This window comes from Columba livia, chromosome 2 (assembly GCF_036013475.1).
Source record: "Columba livia isolate bColLiv1 breed racing homer chromosome 2, bColLiv1.pat.W.v2, whole genome shotgun sequence".
Lineage (NCBI taxonomy): Eukaryota > Metazoa > Chordata > Aves > Columbiformes > Columbidae > Columba > Columba livia.
In genome coordinates, this window is record NC_088603.1 from 14,740,244 (window position 1) to 14,758,956 (window position 18,713).

Sequence of the window (18,713 nt, forward strand, 5' to 3'; positions counted from 1 at the left end):
CTTTCAGGCAACATGATACTAATATCTTCATAGGGTAAATTATATTTTAATTAAGATATTCTCAGCAATACATGTGTTTATACCTGTTTTTTATTTCATTTATGTCACTATCTACCCTGCAAGTTTAAGAAATGCACCATTTATTCATGACCTCTACTTTCTTTCAGACCTCCTCAGCTACACGGATGACCGGGTTAAAGAAAAATCAAGTGGTTTGTCTAATAATAGTTAGTGTCAAAGCAAACCATATACACTGTATTTCTTTTAGCTGAAGTCATAATTTTTTAAAACAAAAGAAAAAAAAAAAAGAAATAAAAGGAAAAAGAAAAACAGTGCTTGATTTACTTTACCTTTTTCCAGAATAAACTCTCATAATCTCATAATTAAAATTTCCACTTCCCCAAGTAGCTGACTATGTATTCCTGCACAGCAGGAGGTTTTCTCCACAGACATATTGACTTGGACAATAAACAAAGCAGAAATCCCTGACTAGAATTTACAGCTAAATTTAACCATGCATATTGTTAGCAAAATTTGCATATCTGTCTTTCAACATTAAGAAAAAATAAAAGTTGAAATTCAGTGAATTTGGGCACTACACTGCTTTGCAAGAAAAAAAAAAAAAAAGAGAGAGATTCAAGTTGCAATTTCCATACTTACTGAGGCTGTATGTCAAAGGAAATCTGTGCAAAACAAATACTGGTGCTGCCTTGATGAGATTTGAAAGATGACAGCATACGAATAGTAAAGGAGCTTCTCCTTAACAAAGATGCCTTAAACAGTACATATAAAATACTGATGAAGGGCCACTGACTGCTAGAAAACATTTCCAGCATCTCTTGTGTCTTTGTCCTTCAATTATACAACACATAGAAGCAGTTAACATGCGTTGAACAAAAATACCTACCTTTTCCTCTCAGTGCTGACTTTCCCCAGAATCAGTCAGCATTGGCTTCTTACAATTACAGATGGAAAGGTGGAAACTTTCCCTGGTACTCTTTCATTGATTTTTTGTCACAGCACTGCACCACCACTAACCCTCCAAAGCCAGGACCCATCAGTAGCAAATATTCACCTTCTCTTTTTTGATGTTTGTCTTTATTTTCTCAGCATCCTGGACACCTGGATGTCTTAGGAACTTGATATAAAGGAATTAGGGTTTCTAATTCCTTTAAAATTAAGCTACTTCACCTGTGTCTGCCTATCCACAAAAATGAGACACTGGGATACAGTTGCCCCACCATAAAATGTTTTAGATTAGCACAAATATTTTCACACTGAAGAGAGAAAGTCATGCTACTTTGAGGTACTTTTCCAGTACAGAAGTTAGATGTATTCCAGGGACTAAACTATTGGTTGGGTGGTTTGGGTGTGTTTTTGTTGTTTCTGTTGGGTTTTTTTATTTCACAATTATTATTGCTTATTTTTTAGACTGAAGCAGTGATTTTTTTATCAGTAAAGCTCTCGTTAAATTATGAAAATGCTCACACTACCACAGTGCGTACTTTATGGCTTTCCATACGAGCACTTTTAACCTATGCTTAGGTCTTTAGAGTTTAGCTACTCCTCAGCCAGAGGATGGAGAAGAAATAAATGGCATTCTGGCAAAAGTGAGGAGCTTGGTCATCACTTTAAGACATTACCTACAGTTGACTGTGCAGATAAGTGGCCCAGTCTTCCTCTTCTTAGGCTTCACATAAAACTGTTACACACCATTAACACTGAAATTACCAGATTTCTAACACCCCAGTGAGCTGCACAGATGAGCTCACACCTCTCAGAGCACTTCTAGCATCCCTTGTAGATTTGGGCAGGAGATGTCTGAATCATGCTCCTGAATTTTTCCTGCAAATATAACTGCAACTTTTTTATTTTCTAGTAAACAAGCCGTGCTGTGAGAGAAGTGCACTACAACCACCACCTCTGGCATTCAGGCTGTGGCTATAAACAGCTTCGTATCATCACAAGGTCTGCCTGAGGTTGGTGAGACTCTAAAATAACATGGCTCCCGACAGGGTACCCCTTGTGAGACCCCAGCATTGCACCTTTATATGAGATATTTTGCAAAATGTTGCATTCAGATATTGTGTGACAGAGACAGCTGAGGAAGTGCAGGAGTAAGTTTATTCTGCAAAAGTGCAATGAAAACCAGGTAAACAACCTCACTGACAGAGCATTTACCTGGAAGTCACCAACAAGCTATCTGCATTCTGGTCAAATCATAGCAAACCAAAAACTACCAGAAAATATGATTTCCAGCGAGGTGACGATGAGATGCTGAGAGCTCCCTGGGGTGTGTTCATGACATTGAAGTCAATGCGAATCAAGGCCCACAGTTCTCCAAATACAAATTGCTGAGTAGGAAACCAAGCCAGCAGTTAAACATTTCAGAGTCAGGCACTGAAATTAATGAGTTAAAGATTAATTCAGTCACAGACTGTGTGTACATGGTCACCTCATGGGGCCATCACCAGGAAGACAAGAGATGTTCTAAGGAGAACTGGCTCTACCTAAGGCTAATTAACAGTTATGCTGACTGTAAATAAAAGCAGGAGGTGGTAAACAGAAAAGAATAGGAAGTTTGATGGGGCTCCCAACTGATGCTGTGTGTCAATAAACGTCAGTTGAAACTTAGATGCTGCTTTTGTACTCTCTTAAGGAAATCATTATTATCACATTATTCTGTAACACAGCCTAACCTAATCTCCATGCATCATACTATGGAAGGTATTTTTAACCAACTCTACATTTGTTAATTGCAAAACAAAGCTTATTGAAATAATTTTGTTTTACAGAGAGACTGAAGCAACTAATTTAAAAGTGCAAGTTACAATACTCAGCTTTAGTGCCCATAAAAATAACAACCATTTCTTATATCCCCATCCAAATTAGTGACTCTTTTAAAAATACTGTTTGTTTCAAAACCACTAGTGAAATAGCATAAACAGCTGTATAAAACAGACAAGAGACTGACGTACTTAATGGCAATTAGACTTTTTAAGTACAGAAACACTTTTTCAATTTGTCTTCATCATTTCCTAAGCCTGTAGAAGATATATCCCTTAACTCTCTGGATTTTGGCATTTTGTACTTTTGATATGTATTTGCATGCATTTTATCATAGCATTTTCCTTCACTGACTCTTTCACAAATCTTCTGCCAATATAGGGTCACCTGTAAGTAAAACAGTTTTGATAGTACTGAACATCGAAAAATGGTGATATTAATTGTTCATTCTCTGCCCCACACTCCCAAAAGTTAATTCCCACTGCAAATGGGATTTTATCTGTTGTTTCCTAATCCCTACTCCCATTTAAAGACCTGATTTGACAAACCTTTTCTCAAGCAAGCAGACTTTAAAATAACCAGGATCACTGACATGAGGACAGACTAGTTTGCATGAGAAAGTTTTGCAGGATAAAATCTTTGCTTTTCCTTGAAGTTTAAGTAGTTACTACCTACTACTTAAATGAAAGAAATGTAATAGTCTCAGTCCAGTTACTTGTGAACACATTTATTTTGCACCCAGTTACTTCCCACAATTCCACCACTTTCAAAAGAATGGACAGATCTGGCAGCTCTACTTGCTTCTCACTTCTTGACACTAAGACTCAGATTGAGGCACACAAATGGTGTGAGAGAGGTTGCTCTGTTCTCGCTGTTCTTGACACACTTCAGGGACAGGTTTACAACCTCTCCTTTCACTTCACACAATTCATTTTTAAATAATTTACATATTTTCACTGTATTTTTAGGAAAACATGGACTTTCTTTTGCTACTTTTTCCAACTCATGAATGCTAAGGTGATAAAATTTCTTCCTTATACAATGATTACTTGAAGTAAAGCTAATAGATTGGGTAGCACCATGCTTCAAAAGGTATTTGGATTCCACATGTGAACAGCTGGAAAGTGGTACCATAGGAGCTCACTCTTATACCTCAATATTGTGCTTTCCTTTCTCCGTCCTCTTTCCTACCATAGTTTTGGTACTAGCATGATAAGCCTCTTTCTCAACAATACTTGGACTATTTATTCCTTTTAAACATTGTCTGGCTATTTTCTTGCAAATATTTATTTAAAGTAATGCTAAGATAATAACAGGGAAGAAGGAGATTACTGGTCATCTACTGACAATGTAGTATAATCAAACTGTGCTGACAAAAATTTGAAGGAAAAATCTATACCCTGTCAGGAAGATAAATTTTTAAAAAAATCTATTCTGGTCAATATAACTATCAAGCAAACTTAAGTACACAGGAGCACAACCACATAAATCTACTTTCAGGTAATTGTAAAACTTCTGAAAAGTTTATTAAAATATAGAAAAAAATCAGCTGCTGTCTTCCAAAATTAAGCATATGCTTATTTACAGATCTGATCATTAATGCCTGTGAAGGCTAAAAAAGTATAGTATTTCTTAGCAGTCATGAAGCAATCTAATTAAATTGCCATGAAAACAAAGTTTAAAATATCTGGAAAGATATTTCTGTAAGAGTTGCTAAAATGCAAAACAAGCAATAAAGAATAACAACCAACTTTTGCTTAAGAAACAGCACATGTTCCCAGTTGCCAATACACTCTGGCTACAAACTGCATTCTAACACTGAACTAATGACAGAACATAACACATACTAAAACTAATGTAGGTCATATTAACAATTGTCGTCCCTGAATTTCACTATTTGCTTTGTTTTCTCTTCTTTCTCTTAATACAAAGTCCAGTGAACAGGAGTCTGACACTAATGTTCTACCCACCAACTTCAGAAGAACACCAAAAAGGCTCACAATTGTATTTAAGACACAGTTGTAGCAAATTCTCACCACTATAAGAAGAAATGAAAGAGAAATGGAAGCTGCAAACACACATACAAAAAAAAAAAAAAATCAACAGAAAGCTTGAGACTCCAGAAACACAACCCATTCAGCTGAAATTATCTATCCCCACACTGACTTTTCTTGGAGGAAGGAGTTTCACTTCTGGTAAATTTCGCTGATTTACAGATCGCCAAAGCCCATACTCATTTATCAGTGCACTTCTCCTTACCAAAGGATGGCTACATCAATTCAGATCAAAGGTCTGTTTAGCTCAGCATCCTGCTTCAAAAAGCAGCCACAAGTCAAAGCCAAGAGAAGAGAGCATGAGCAGTGTTTTCCCAGAATAGCTCTTCAGCCTTCACCTATACCTCATTCAGGAATTCCTGAGACTGATGTGATTTATCTGTTTAGCTTGTCCAATGGGTCTTCTCTTTCAAGCACTTAGCCCATTACCCCTTAAACTCACGTATACTGTTTGCATCCACAACATCCCAAAGCAAAGCTACCTTGCTTTATTTACAATTCAGAACTGAAATTTATTTAGAATTTAGAACTGTGTTGCAGTGATGCTGAGTTTTGTGCATATTCAGTGTTCAGTGGATACAGCTACTCACATGTCCTTATTAGAACCCAGACAAAATGAAAAAGAAAGATTGACGGCACCCCTTGAAATAAACTCTGTTTGCACATAGTCCAGCAAGTTGAGTCCAGTGGGAACGAGCATTCTGAACAATGCAAAATGATGCAAGAGAAAGAATTATAACAAGGCCGAATATAGCTGGAAAAGCAGGCAGATGTCATGAGTGAAAAAACAGATACCCTAACAAAAGCAGCAAAAAACCTCTGTGAGCCTCCCTCAGTCCAACAACTGAATTTTGATCCAAGAAGGTTATATATAGGACTGCTTGAAAATTTTCCACTGCATCTACTTTTTATGGGAAATGAGGCTCCCAGCTAAACACTTTTTGGTTGGATTTTTTTTTTGGCATGTCTAAGTATGTGCTTCTGCAAATATACTTTTCTTACCAAAAAGCCAAACTTACAAACCAAAATATTTTGAGTGCAAACAAAAAATGTTGTTAAGAAATGCTAGTGTAGCATCTCATTAAATCTGTGGCTCTACCTGCTTTATGTGGCAGATCTCCTCTGTCAAACAGACTCACCGTTTAAATGGCGACTCTGATAATAGATCACTTGGAGGGATTCCCTACCACCAGCACTCCCTTAAAAGAGGAAAGATCACAGCACAGTGTTGAAGGTGGTGAGCAGCCTCAGCCTTGCAGCACGCATCCAGATGATAACGTCAGAGCAGGATGACAGTAACATTTTTCAAATCAGGAAGTTTTAGTTCTCAAAGTCTTCCAGTCCTCCTCTGAATTCTGCCGAAGCATGTAGTTTTCTTCTGGAAAATTAAGACAAAAATTAAAAAGCTTTGTATTTTTTATCAAAAATTCAAGCAGGAAATTTCATGGGTTACGCAAGGTCTTATTCATTAACCCGCAGATTCAAACCTAGCATCTGGATTCATCCATATATGAATCAGAAAAACTTTAAACAGTAAAATGTTTGAAATTTTCCATAGAATCACACAGAATGTCAGGGATTGGAAGGGACCTCAAAAGATCATCCAGTCCAATCCCCCTGCTGGAGCAGAAACACCCAGATGAGGTTACACAGGAAGGTGTCCAGGCGGGTTTTGAATGTCTCCAGAGTAGGAGACTCTACAACCTCCCTGGGCAGCCTGTCCTACCATTGGTTGTCACCGAGAAGAGCCTGGCTCCATCCTCGTGACACTCCCCCTTTATGTATCTGTAAACATTAATAAGGTCACCCCTCAGCCTCCTCTTCTCCAGGCTAAAGAGACCCAGCTCCCTCAGCCTTTCCTCATAAGGGAGATGCTCCACTCCCTGTTAGCAGGACTGTTCAGAAGTCAAGGAGCTAAAAACCAAACAAAAGCAACAAGGACTTGTTAGATAGGATAACTTAGTCAATGAGCCCTAAGTTAAAGACAACCAACCAGCCTAACATACAAAAGCAAAGGACAAAGTGAAGGTTCAGACAATGGCTACACTTACTAGGTAAAAAATCTGTGGTACAAAAAAAAATCTGTATAGCCCAAATGGCAAGAAAATGAGGTATTCCATTTATTATTCCCTTACAGGGCTCTCTAATTCAGTGAATTAACCAGAAGGAATCCATTTGATAAGGCAAATGCAATTAAAAGTGAGACTAACAGCTATCCCATTACGGCTGCTATCACCCCTTTCCTTGGAACCCCACAATTCACTGGAAGAATTGTAAGCCTGTCATCCTGAAATGGGGCCTGAGTAGATCAAGACAGAAGGACCCAACTAATAGAACCAGAGACAACGTTAGAACTACAATTCTAACATCCATCTCTTCCCTTGTGGCTGTTTCCTGCAACACAACTTCCTCACCACCCCCTCCTCCCCCCGGAAGTCAAAATAAATTAGTAAATAAAAGAAAGAAAAGACAAGAACTCAATCAGAACTGCACATTTTGTGACACTGCTAAGAGCCCACAAAAGACAACTGCAAAAAATCTCATACCCGTGGGACACTAAATTTTTTTCCCCCACCGCACACACAGGGGACTATTACTGCCATCATCACTGTCCCTGGAGGTTTTTAAACTGAGATTGGACATGGCACTTAGTGCCATGATCTAGTAAATGGACTGAAGTTGGACCAAGGGTCGGACTTCATGATCTCTGAGGTCTTTTCCAAACCAGTCGATTCTGTGATTAACACCAGCTATGAACCAAGAAAATTCAAAGGAACTGGCAAAGGAATATCCTTATTAAAAGTTCAGTGGGTAAAACAAAAGAAGGACATTTTGCTATTACAGTGAAACTCCTCTCAGCACTTCACTTTTCAATCATGCTACTCTTTTACTAGAATAAAAATAGACAAAGGTTTTTAAGAGCGAGTTTCTGCTGAAACTCCCTGAGAGTTCCCTATAAGCAGTTCCAAACGCTGCCTAATGCTGATTCTCTGCACAGAGTTAACATCTGTGACTGTCTAATGTTATAAAGTGAAAAGTGCTAACACAACTTGTCATTCTTGAGGCAAATTTATTCATCAAAATTAGCGCAAGCCCAAGCCTGCTGTCCTTATTCATATTTTGAATCACCAGCCATTTACGTGTTGTCCCAGCAAAATTAACACAGTGAAGGATTAGTCAGGATCTAACCCTAGAGATTAAAAAATTGTTTAGAGTAAGTGAAACACAAAGAATAAATATTCAAAATGAGTGATGAAAGATACGTTTGTTATTTCCATTTTAACTCCAGGGCAATGAGTAATTTCAGTAAGAATTTCTCAGGGTGATTCTTATCATTCAATACTTTAAAAATTACTACTGTGTGTCCTCCATCAAAAGCTGGGACTGGAAACAATGAAACTTAAAAAATGTCCACTTCAGACATGTATGCAAAACATTATTTCCTTAAATTATGCTATTACTGACTTATGAGGTGCAAAAAGTAGTGTCAGAATTTATGAACAACTTTGTATTGTTCAAGGATTTAATGACACACATTCCTCTTCAAATCAGTCATACAAAGTTTGGCTTTCTCATTATATCTGGGTTTTATCCCTATCCATGCCTTTCAACACCAAGTGTCATTTTTTTCATCAGTTCACTTCTTACTCATAAGTGCATCACCTCATTAATTTTTCATTAATTTACACCATGCAAGAGGGCATACACGTAAGCTAATGCCTCCACATAGTTTATGCAAAAGTTAGTAAGTCAAAGTAGACTACACTGCCAAATCTTGTCTCTGCATCAGCTCTGATAGCCCAGACTAGCCTGCTGCAGATGGGGCATCGCTAGCTCAAAGCCTTTCATATCTAATTCCACCAGGCTGGACCAGTCAGTGGGGAGCTGTGCACAGACTGAGCCAGATGTCTGGCCAGGAGTCCCACCGCTCCTTGCAGGGTGGCAACTGAGACGCTCCAGCTCTAATTTACAGTGTATAAGAACATGCACTCCCCAGATGCTCTGTTGTAGGTCATCCTCATACCCTGTCAGCATCAATACTCAGAGTTGGTAAAAGTTACTTATGCTATTAACCTGTCCGCTGTCATCTAACCCAAATATAGATGCCACAAAGTTAACACAGGTTAAGTTAATATATAGACCCTTCTTAGTTCCTCCAGTAGATCTGACATCAAAACCCAGGTGCATGCATGCCATACCATCTTAGTGCCAGATGAAAATTTTTGTTTGGAAGCTGTTCACCCCAGATGCCTACGGCTCAGTTGGGTAAGCCAGATGGTGGATGTTGGTCTCCTTTCCCAAGTAACAAGTGGTAGGACAAGAGGAAACAGCCTCAAGTTGTGACAGGGGAGGTTTAGACTGGATATCAGGAAAAAATTATTAAGCATTGGAACAGGCTGTCCAGGGAAATGGTGGAGTCACCATCCCTGGAGGTGTTTAAAAGATATGTAGACATGGTGGTCAGGGACACGGTTCAGCAGTGGACTTTGCAGTGTTACATTAATGGTTGGAGTCAATGATCTTAAGGGTCTTTTCCAACCTAAATTATTATATGGGAATACACTAGCAGTGGATATTTACCAGAAGCTTTGCAAGGGTTTATAACCAAGTTGTTAAAACTGAGGTCCCCCAAAACTGAAGACTGATCAAATGGACTTCCCAACCCACGCTGGGAGTCACGATGATACATGTGCTATTTCAGCATATATGAGCATTAAAGACATTCTGATGGAGCATGGAGAGAGAAAATCACAGCCATCACCACAGCAGTCACTGGCATACTAGAGATCTGGACAAGCTTTGGCCTTTAGGAGAGAGTGGTGTGTGTGTACACACTCGTACTATCCCCAGAGACAAAATATCTCCTTGCCAGTCTGGATCCACACAACCTTCCTGAGATTCCAGAGTGCATTTACACACTAGTGTTCTAGTAGTTCCAGAAAGTAAGTGGATGGTTTCCTGGATAATCAGAGGAAGACAACACTACTCACTGTGTCCACACATACTTAATTGCATGATAGTTGTATTGTTCTCCAAATACTGTGACAATGAATCAATGGACTGCTTAACACAGGACAATTTGTCTTTCAAAGTCAGACGATTTATCATATGTGAAACATCACACTGTGAGGTATTACAACGTGCAGCACAGGTAGATTATAAACAAAGTTTGCTAAAAAATGGGCAAAATTTACAAAATATTATTAAGGAAAATTTAAAAGATTGCCCTCAATAACACTTTTTTTTCATAATCTATATAATCCATATTTTCTTGCATTCCTTCTTCTTCCATTGTTTCCCTACCGAGAAATGAAGCAATATACAATTACACTGAGTGAGCCCAATCATCAGCTGCATAGTGTGGGAGAATAAAAGTCAGCCCTTTGATACACATCGATCTTATGTTGCCCTCATGCTAAACAGCTGTCCTCACCAAATTCTTATGTTGATTCTGCTGCTTGTGCTGCTTCTCTAGCGAAGCCTATATATCCAACACAGCCTTGGGAAAAAAGTCTAATCATGATCTGCTCTTACATTCAGCAGAAAATCCTCCAGCCACATTCAGGGCCACAGCCTGCAGCTTCACTGTTGGAACAATCCTGAGAACACAGCACTGATCAGTCACTTTGTCATCCTCCGTTATGGTAATGGGACAGCAAAGTGCTCTGCCAGAAGTTTCTCCTCCTTCTCTGCCACCTGCTCACTGCACTCTGGAAGCAGGTACTGTAGCAGATTGTATTCAGTCTATTTCCTTTTTACTAAAGGCTCTCTCACATCTCACAGACCGACAGTAGCATCATGATACTGTGCCGAACCACAATCAGATGCGACATCCCTGAAAAGACGTAAACAGAACATTGCTTTTCCTCTCCACAAAAAAAAAAAAAAAAAAGTTCTCATGAATCACAACAAAATACAAGCTGCTTTCAGAAGATGTGTCAATGCCATCTTTTTTTTGTGAAAGGAAAAATATCTATCAAAATATAAGATATATATGCATGCTATACTCCCCCATCCCTGTTTCTTTGCAGGTTTTCTAGTGCTGGATTTTTACTCATAATTTCTGTTTTGCAGACTTGCAGAAGTACAAATCAATGTGTTCCTTCCCATACTTGGACTGTCCATCATGTTGCTCAGTTTCAGACCATATGAGAGAAAACGATGGATTAAAAAAAACTGTTTTTCTTGCCTTTAATTTATACTTTTTTTTAGGGAAAAGCTGAACACAGTAAGATACCACAACTCCACCTTATGCTGTCTACTAACTTGCCTGTAAAAACTCTTTATTCCTATTCTCATTTACCCTGTTCTCAAAAAGTTCCAGTTTCTAGTTTCATGGTGTTGTTCAATGTATTGTCCATGCAAAATCCCCCATGTCTTGTAGCTAACCACTATTTGAGTAGACAGTCTCTGGATAAAGCTCTGTGGCCTGTGATAGGAAGGAGATCAGCCTAGACAGCCCCTTCTGAGTTTAATCCATGAAATTACTGCCTTCAGTCAAGGCTTCATTCTAACAAGATTATTTGAACAATTTCCATGGACTGAGTTCTTCTTTTCAAACATTTTTATAAAAGCACCATTCATTGACCTATCCAATGCAGACAATGCCACACTAAAATTGACTGGAGAATATTAGGTGGGAATTAAAAAGCATTTTTTTACTCTTATAAAGTAAATATCTGTACTTTTAAATAAACAAGATTCCATTTTGAATGCTAGGTTTCATGTTTATGTGGTATTTTTCTTGCGGTGACAAAAAAAGGCAAAAAAAAAAAAGTGCCAATTTACTGATCTTGAACTAAAATGCCCTGTAGTTACCATTACCTGGTTTGATCATGGTGTGATCCGTATAATCTCAAATGCAAAGCCTTACATGCACACAAAAAAAATAAGCTTATGTTAGAGAGGGCAGTGACAAACTTCAATGTCTGAATAAAAGACACATCTGTGGGATGTGTAGAGATGTGTAGAAGAGTTTTCTACTTGTCAAATCTATAGGTTTGCAAAAGCTTGGGGTGTCTTGTAACACCAGCTTTATATTTCTGCGTGATTTGATGGCTGGACATCTGTTTTGAAATCTCCACAAAAAAGTGCTCTAAAGTAATCTGTATTGCTATAGTAAAGTTCAGCTTTTCAGAAAAAAAGCAGCTGCTCTATGTTCTAGAATAAACACACAAACCATTTTCAAGACATGACCCTTGATTCCTTCATCTCAGTACTTCTACTGACTTCAGGGAAGTCACTGTGTATGAGGAACACACAATGGGCTGTGATTCCACAGCCTTGAGCAATCCAGGCTGCTTTTCAGGCACAGAAAGTAAAGCAGCCTCCCCACAGCTGTTTTATACACCTGAAAGACAATTTCAAAATTTATCCCAGTCTTACTAGGGAATTTGGATGTGCAATCATTACTAAATTGCCATAAAGTTGCCCATTACCAATTTTGTTACTACTGAACAGCTTCAAGACACACAGTATCTTTGTACTGCATCTCTTTTCACGCTGTAAGAGAACAAGAGCATATGAACAACTGTACTGTGGAGAAACTTGGTATTCTCTCATTTCTAGGAGAGTTATAGTGTAATTCTAAACTGTAACATTCAGCATGTCTCCTGAGTTTCCTTGCTGAAATATTGCAATGGAAATTTTACAGCATCTGTGTTGCTTTTGGAAGCCATCACCTCACATCTGCTGTCTCTGTAGTGTAGAGCTTAAGTTCAGGGTAAAAAGGTACTTTGTAATAGGCAATAGGAATCCTGACAGAGCGGTAATTTACAGGCTCACCCAGCTCTCCTGACTAGACTCACTCGTTTTTACACCCTGTAGAGACTTTTAAATAAAGTATTCTTCAAGAAGCCAACAGCATAACAGTCACTTCTTAAAATGGAGCATCGTACCCAGCTCTGGAAAGAGACTTTTTAAGCCTCTGTCAGTCACAGAGATCTCAGCCAAACGACAATTTTTTTTATTCCGTTTTCTTCACTGGGCATTGTTCAATCTCCTAACACTTCTCAGTGGGTATTAACCAAAGTAGTAGGAAAACAAACAAACAAACACACACACACAAACACTGCTACTTTTGGAAAAGTTCTGATTTTGACCAGAATTAACAATACACTGTAGTAGTGGGACTGATTTCATAGCCCGGGAGGTGACAACACGGAGCAGCACGGCCGCGTCCTCCAAGCACTGTCGTCTGAACGCAAAACCTTTCCTCAGGTGGGCACGGGGGTAGAGAAAGGGGGTTTGCAAATTACCACCATGATTACATAGTAAACGTGTTTATTGCCCCATTATTGCCCATTTCCTCCTCACGGGGTAATCCCTGTGTTCATTTAAATAGGGAGACAGACAGGAGTGGAGAGGATCCTGTTAGCACAGCCAACAAACTTCAGATTGTTTTTTTGTTTTGCTTCATGCGTTTAATTTCCTCCCGGCGCCCGCTCCGCGGCTGCCGCACCGCCCCCCGGGGCGGGCTGCCCCCCGCCCGCTCCCCCCGCCCGGGCTCCGCTTCTCCCGGTTTGAATCCCGGAGAACCACAAAATTTCACGCCGCCAAAAGACAAACCCCGCCGCGCCGCCACCCCGCCGGCTCCCCGAGCGGCGTGTTCCCGAGATTACAGTCATTACAGCCCCAGCGTGAGCTCCACACAAGCGCGAAGCGCAACAGCGCGTCAATTAACAAACAAACGCCCCGTCCTGGGAGGACGACAACCCCCCGGGACGGCCCCGCCGCGCACCGAACCCGCGCCCGCCGCCCGCAGACGCTCCCCTTAAGGTGGTCCGGATACGGAGGCACCGCCGCCCCCCCTCCTTTCCCAGCGCGGGCGGGAGAAAGCAGCAAGTGTCCCCAGGGCAGCCACACGCCCCCCAGGAGGAGAGCACGGTGGGCAGCGGCCTCCGCCTGCGGTGCGGCGAGCCGGGGGCGGCCCGCGGCCTTGCGCGGCGGCGCCTGCGCGGGGAGGGAGGCGGGTGCGTGCCGCCCTACCCGCACAGGGCCTCACGGCTGTGCGCGGCGCGGCCCCACCGCCGGCGCCCCGCGGGAGCCACCGCACAGCGCCTCAGTAAGGGGGCGCGGCGGCTCCTGTGCCGCGCCGCGGGCCGGCCTTGCTCCCTCGGAAGGGCGGGTCGCGCAGCCCTCGGCACTTGAGCGCGGCTCCGGAGGCGAAAGCCCGGGGAGCTGCGGCCCAGCTGGAACCGGGCACTCGAAGCTCCGCTGGGCCGCAGGTCGCTCCCCAGGGGCGCCTGGAGGGGCAGCGGCGTGAACCGACCGGGCGCGCCCACCTGCGGCAGGAGCTGCCCCGCCGGTGGCCGCCCTGGCCCCGCGGGGAAGCGTACACCTGGCGGGGCCGCTCCGCGGTGTCCCGCGGGAACTTCAACTCCCAGCCTGCGCGCACGGCAGGTGCGGAGGCAGCGCCGCGTGTTTGCGTGTAGCGCTCACCGAGGTGTCTTGCCTGGCAATTCTGCTTTGACTGTGCTCCAGTTTAACCCCAGTTTAACCAATTTTATGTCTCTTCCCTCCTACTTAGCTCTGGCCGTGACCCCTAGTAGGAGAGCGCCAATACCGCAATTCCCACCGTACACGCGTGTACCGACAGCCGCGCTGTGGGTGACTCCGGGGAGCGAGGTCAGGCCTCGGCCAAGCACCGCTCGGTGCCAACGGGTCCCCAGCCTCGCCGCGCCCCCACCAACACGTGCAGCAGCCGCTCCAAACGCGGCCTCAGCACCGCGGTGCTGGTCACCCAGCGCGCACGGGGGCACAGCCGGCGTTTGCACTGCTCAGCCCGCACCGGCTGAGAACTCCCGCGGGCACCGAAAGTTTGATAGAAAACGGCTTCCGAGGAGGCCGTAAGCAGAGGCTGAACCGCTGCTGCTCCCGGAGTGAACCTGACTTGACCGCGAACCCTCGCAAGGCGAGAGAAGTGCCCTACAGCGGCCCGCCCACCCGGCAGGGAGCGTTTCCCGGTGCACAACCGCACACTTCCCGTATGGACAGGAGCCCGCACAACGCGGGGACAAACCACCGCCACGTCCCCAGGGGCTGTGAGAACCGAGGAGCACCCGCTGCGCCTCAGCCGGGGCGCCAGCTCCACCTTAAGAAGATCTGGGGGCCATCCCCTCGCCCGCTGCCCGGGCCCGACTGATAGGCGGCCGAGGCGGTGGGGGCGGAGCCTGGCGGCGCTCGCTATAAATATTTATGAGCGCGCGGCGGCCGGAGTGGCGCTGCTGGGGCCGGAGAGCGAGAAGTTGCGCGGAGGCGCTGCCGCACTCACCCGCGGTTCAGGTGGCGCGATCGCGGCCAGTGGCGCCTGGCAGCCGGCTCGCCTTGCCGGCAGCACAGGAGGAGGAGAAGGCGGCGGAGAGCGAGGACTGGCCGGCTGGTGGTTTACCGCAGAGCCGGGCGCTCGGGCAGGCAGCAGGAGAAGCCGCTCCGGCCACCGCAGCATCGGCCCTGCCGCTGCCCGCCCGCTCGGGGCGGTGGGAGCCCGGTGCCGCGGGACTCACTGTCTGGTCCCCGGAACGCCTCAGCCATCTTGACCGCGCCGCACGGGGGCTGACGGCGAAACTTCTCTGTCGCCGCCACTTTGTGCCCGGCCGGCGCTGAAGAAGCGGCGAGAGAAGCGGCGACCTCCCCTGTGCAGCCAGCGCCGCGAGGAGCGATGCGACGGCTGCTGAGGGGCCTTCCTTGAGTGGACCCCCCGGCGCTGCGCGGGGGCTCGCCGGTGGCTGCCCCTCACCGGGTGCTTACGGAGCCGCCTCTCTCCCGGGCGACGGAGCCCTGCGGGGGCAGCGAGCCCTCTCACCTGCGGCCGGCACGGAGGGGGCCGCCCTCCGCCCCCCAGAGGGGTAGGCGGGGCGGGGGGCTGTTGTGGCACCGCGCTCCCCGTGGCAGCTGAGCGGGACAGGAGAGGAGCCGGGGCCGCCGCCGCCCGCCGCCGAGCATGGAGTGGAGTTACCTGTTGGAAATCACCTCGCTGCTCGCCGCCCTGTCCCTGCTGCAGCGTGCCGGCTGCGCCGCCGCCTCGGCCGCCGCCGCCGCGTCCTCCTCTTCCTCGGCCAAGGAGCTGTCGTGCCAGGAGATCACCGTGCCACTCTGCAAGGGCATCGGCTACAACTACACCTACATGCCCAACCAGTTCAACCACGACACGCAGGACGAGGCCGGGCTGGAGGTGCACCAGTTCTGGCCGCTGGTGGAGATCCAGTGCTCTAGCGACCTGCGCTTCTTCCTCTGCAGCATGTACACCCCCATCTGCCTGGAGGACTACAAGAAGCCGCTGCCGCCCTGCCGCAGCGTCTGCGAGCGGGCCAAGGCCGGCTGCGCCCCGCTCATGCGCCAGTACGGCTTCGCCTGGCCCGACAGGATGCGCTGCGACCGCCTCCCTGAGCAGGGCAGCCCGGACACGCTCTGCATGGACTACAACCGCACCGACCTCACCACGGCCGCCCCGCCGCCCGCCAAGCCCCCGCTCCGCGGCGCCAAGCCCGGCGGCCCTGCCAAGGCACCTCCCGCCGCCCCGCCGGCCGAGGCCCCGCGCAAGCCGCGGCCGCCGCCGCCCTGCGAGCCGGGCTGCCAGTGCCGAGCGCCCATGGTGTCGGTGTCCAGCGAGCGGCACCCGCTCTACAACCGCGTCAAGACGGGACAGATCGCCAACTGCGCCCTGCCCTGCCACAACCCCTACTTCAGCCCCGACGAGCGCGCCTTCACCGCCTTCTGGATCGGGCTCTGGTCCGTGCTCTGCTTCCTCTCCACCTTCGCCACCGTGTCCACCTTCCTCATCGACATGGAGCGCTTCAAGTATCCCGAGCGCCCCATCATCTTCCTGGCCGCCTGCTATCTCTTCGTCTCCCTGGGCTACCTGGTGCGCCTGGTGGCCGGGCACGAGAAGGTGGCGTGCAGCGGCGGGGCGGGGGCGGGCGGGGCGGGGGCCGGGGCGGCGGGCGCTGGCGGCGGCGCGGCTGCGGGGGCGGCGGCGGCGGGGGGGCGCGGGGCGGCGGGCGGCGCGGCCGAGCTGCAGCCGGAGCTGGCGGTGGCCGAGCACGTGCGGTACGAGAGCACCGGCCCGGCGCTGTGCACCGTGGTCTTCCTGCTCGTCTACTTCTTCGGCATGGCCAGCTCCATCTGGTGGGTCATCCTCTCCCTCACCTGGTTCCTCGCCGCTGGCATGAAGTGGGGCAACGAGGCCATTGCTGGCTACGCTCAGTATTTCCACCTGGCTGCCTGGCTGCTCCCCAGTGTCAAGTCCATCGCCGTGTTGGCGCTCAGCTCTGTGGACGGGGACCCCGTGGCTGGCATCTGCTACGTGGGCAACCAGAGCCTGGAGAACTTGCGGGGCTTTGTGCTGGCACCACTGCTCATTTACTTGGCCATTGGCTCCATGTTCCTGCTCGCCGGCTTCGTCTCGCTCTTCCGCATCCGCAGCGTCATCAAGCAGCAGGGTGGCCCCACCAAGACCCACAAGTTGGAGAAGCTGATGATACGTCTGGGCCTCTTCACCGTGCTCTACACTGTGCCAGCTGCCAGCGTGGTTGCCTGTCTCTTTTACGAGCAGCACAACCGGCCCCGCTGGGAGGCCACACACAACTGCCCCTGCCTGCGTGACCAGCAGCCTGACCAGGCCCGCCGCCCGGACTATGCTGTCTTCATGCTCAAGTACTTCATGTGCCTGGTGGTGGGCATCACCTCTGGTGTTTGGGTCTGGTCTGGCAAGACCCTCGAGTCCTGGAGGGCCCTCTGCACCCGCTGCTGCTGGGCCAGCAAAGGTGCTGCTGTGGCTGGGGGCACAGGGGCAGGAGCAGGTGGGCAGGCAGCAATTGCTGCAGCAGGAGGACTTGGGGCTGGAGGTGGTGGCTCCCTCTACAGCGATGTCAGCACCGGCCTGACGTGGAGGTCAGGCACTGCCAGCTCTGTCTCCTACCCCAAGCAGATGCCCCTGTCTCAAGTGTGAGGAGGGAGAAAGAGGCCAAAGGTTAGGGAATGAGGGACACCGGCCTGCCTAAAATGCACCCTCACTGTTTGGTGCCATTAATGAACCCCTAATGGTCCTTATTAGCCACAGCTTGTATAGAACAATGCAGCTGGCGGAGGCCCCAGGCTCCAGCCCCCTCCTCCTTCCCCTCCATTCATATGCAGGGAGCATGTACTTCAAGGAGCCAGCTTATTATTTTGCTGGCAGAGGAGGGTAGAAGCTCACTCGTGTCTTGCAGAGGGGAAGGCACTGCAACTTCTGATTCTGGACTAACAGCAGCTCTTTGCTCAAGGGAGGGAGGGTCTTCCTCCCCCCTATCCTGAGGTGGGAGTCTGCTGGGACTGCAGGTTTTTGGGATATTGATGACCAGGCAAATGCCTTACAATACAGACTGAATCAAAACATGTCTTAATTATACACCCCAGCTAAATACGGGTTTCCTACATTAAGGGATGTATTTATATAATTATTTGTTACCTTGTACAGATGTGTAAAATATGTATATATCCAAAGCTATACAGTCTGTAAATTTTTTTTGTAAAAAAAGTGTAGAGGCTACCCCTGTAAGAACAAATCTGAGTATTCTATTTTGTCAATAAAATGACTTTTGATAAATGACTTTTTCAAGCTTTTCCCTCCTCCTGCCCCGGTTACTCCAGCTGTTATGGCTTTAGGTGGTTCTGTAAACTGCAAACTACATTCATGCCCCAGTCATTACTGTATAGTAGATGGCTGCCTCTGTTAAAGCAATGAGATACATAGACACAAGGAAAATTGAGTAATTCAACAAGTTGTCTTGAAGAAGTGTTTGCCAAAACGGGGAGGTGCCTTACCAGAGTTCTCTGCTTTTTGAAAGATGGCAGTGTCTTTAAACTGAGCCTTTACAAAAGAGTCATCTCACA

At 46.7% G+C, this 18,713-nt stretch overlaps 1 protein-coding gene across 1 annotated transcript; it reads left to right on the forward strand.

Moving 5' to 3' along the window:
- The first annotated feature begins 13,622 nt into the window (after window positions 1-13,622).
- Window positions 13,623-18,429, forward strand: FZD8 (frizzled class receptor 8). The gene has a single exon (XM_065055099.1). It carries the CDS (start codon window positions 15,784-15,786, stop codon window positions 17,788-17,790), a length of 2,007 nt encoding a protein of 668 aa, XP_064911171.1. The 5' UTR covers window positions 13,623-15,783; the 3' UTR covers window positions 17,791-18,429.
- The last annotated feature ends 284 nt before the right edge of the window (window positions 18,430-18,713 follow it).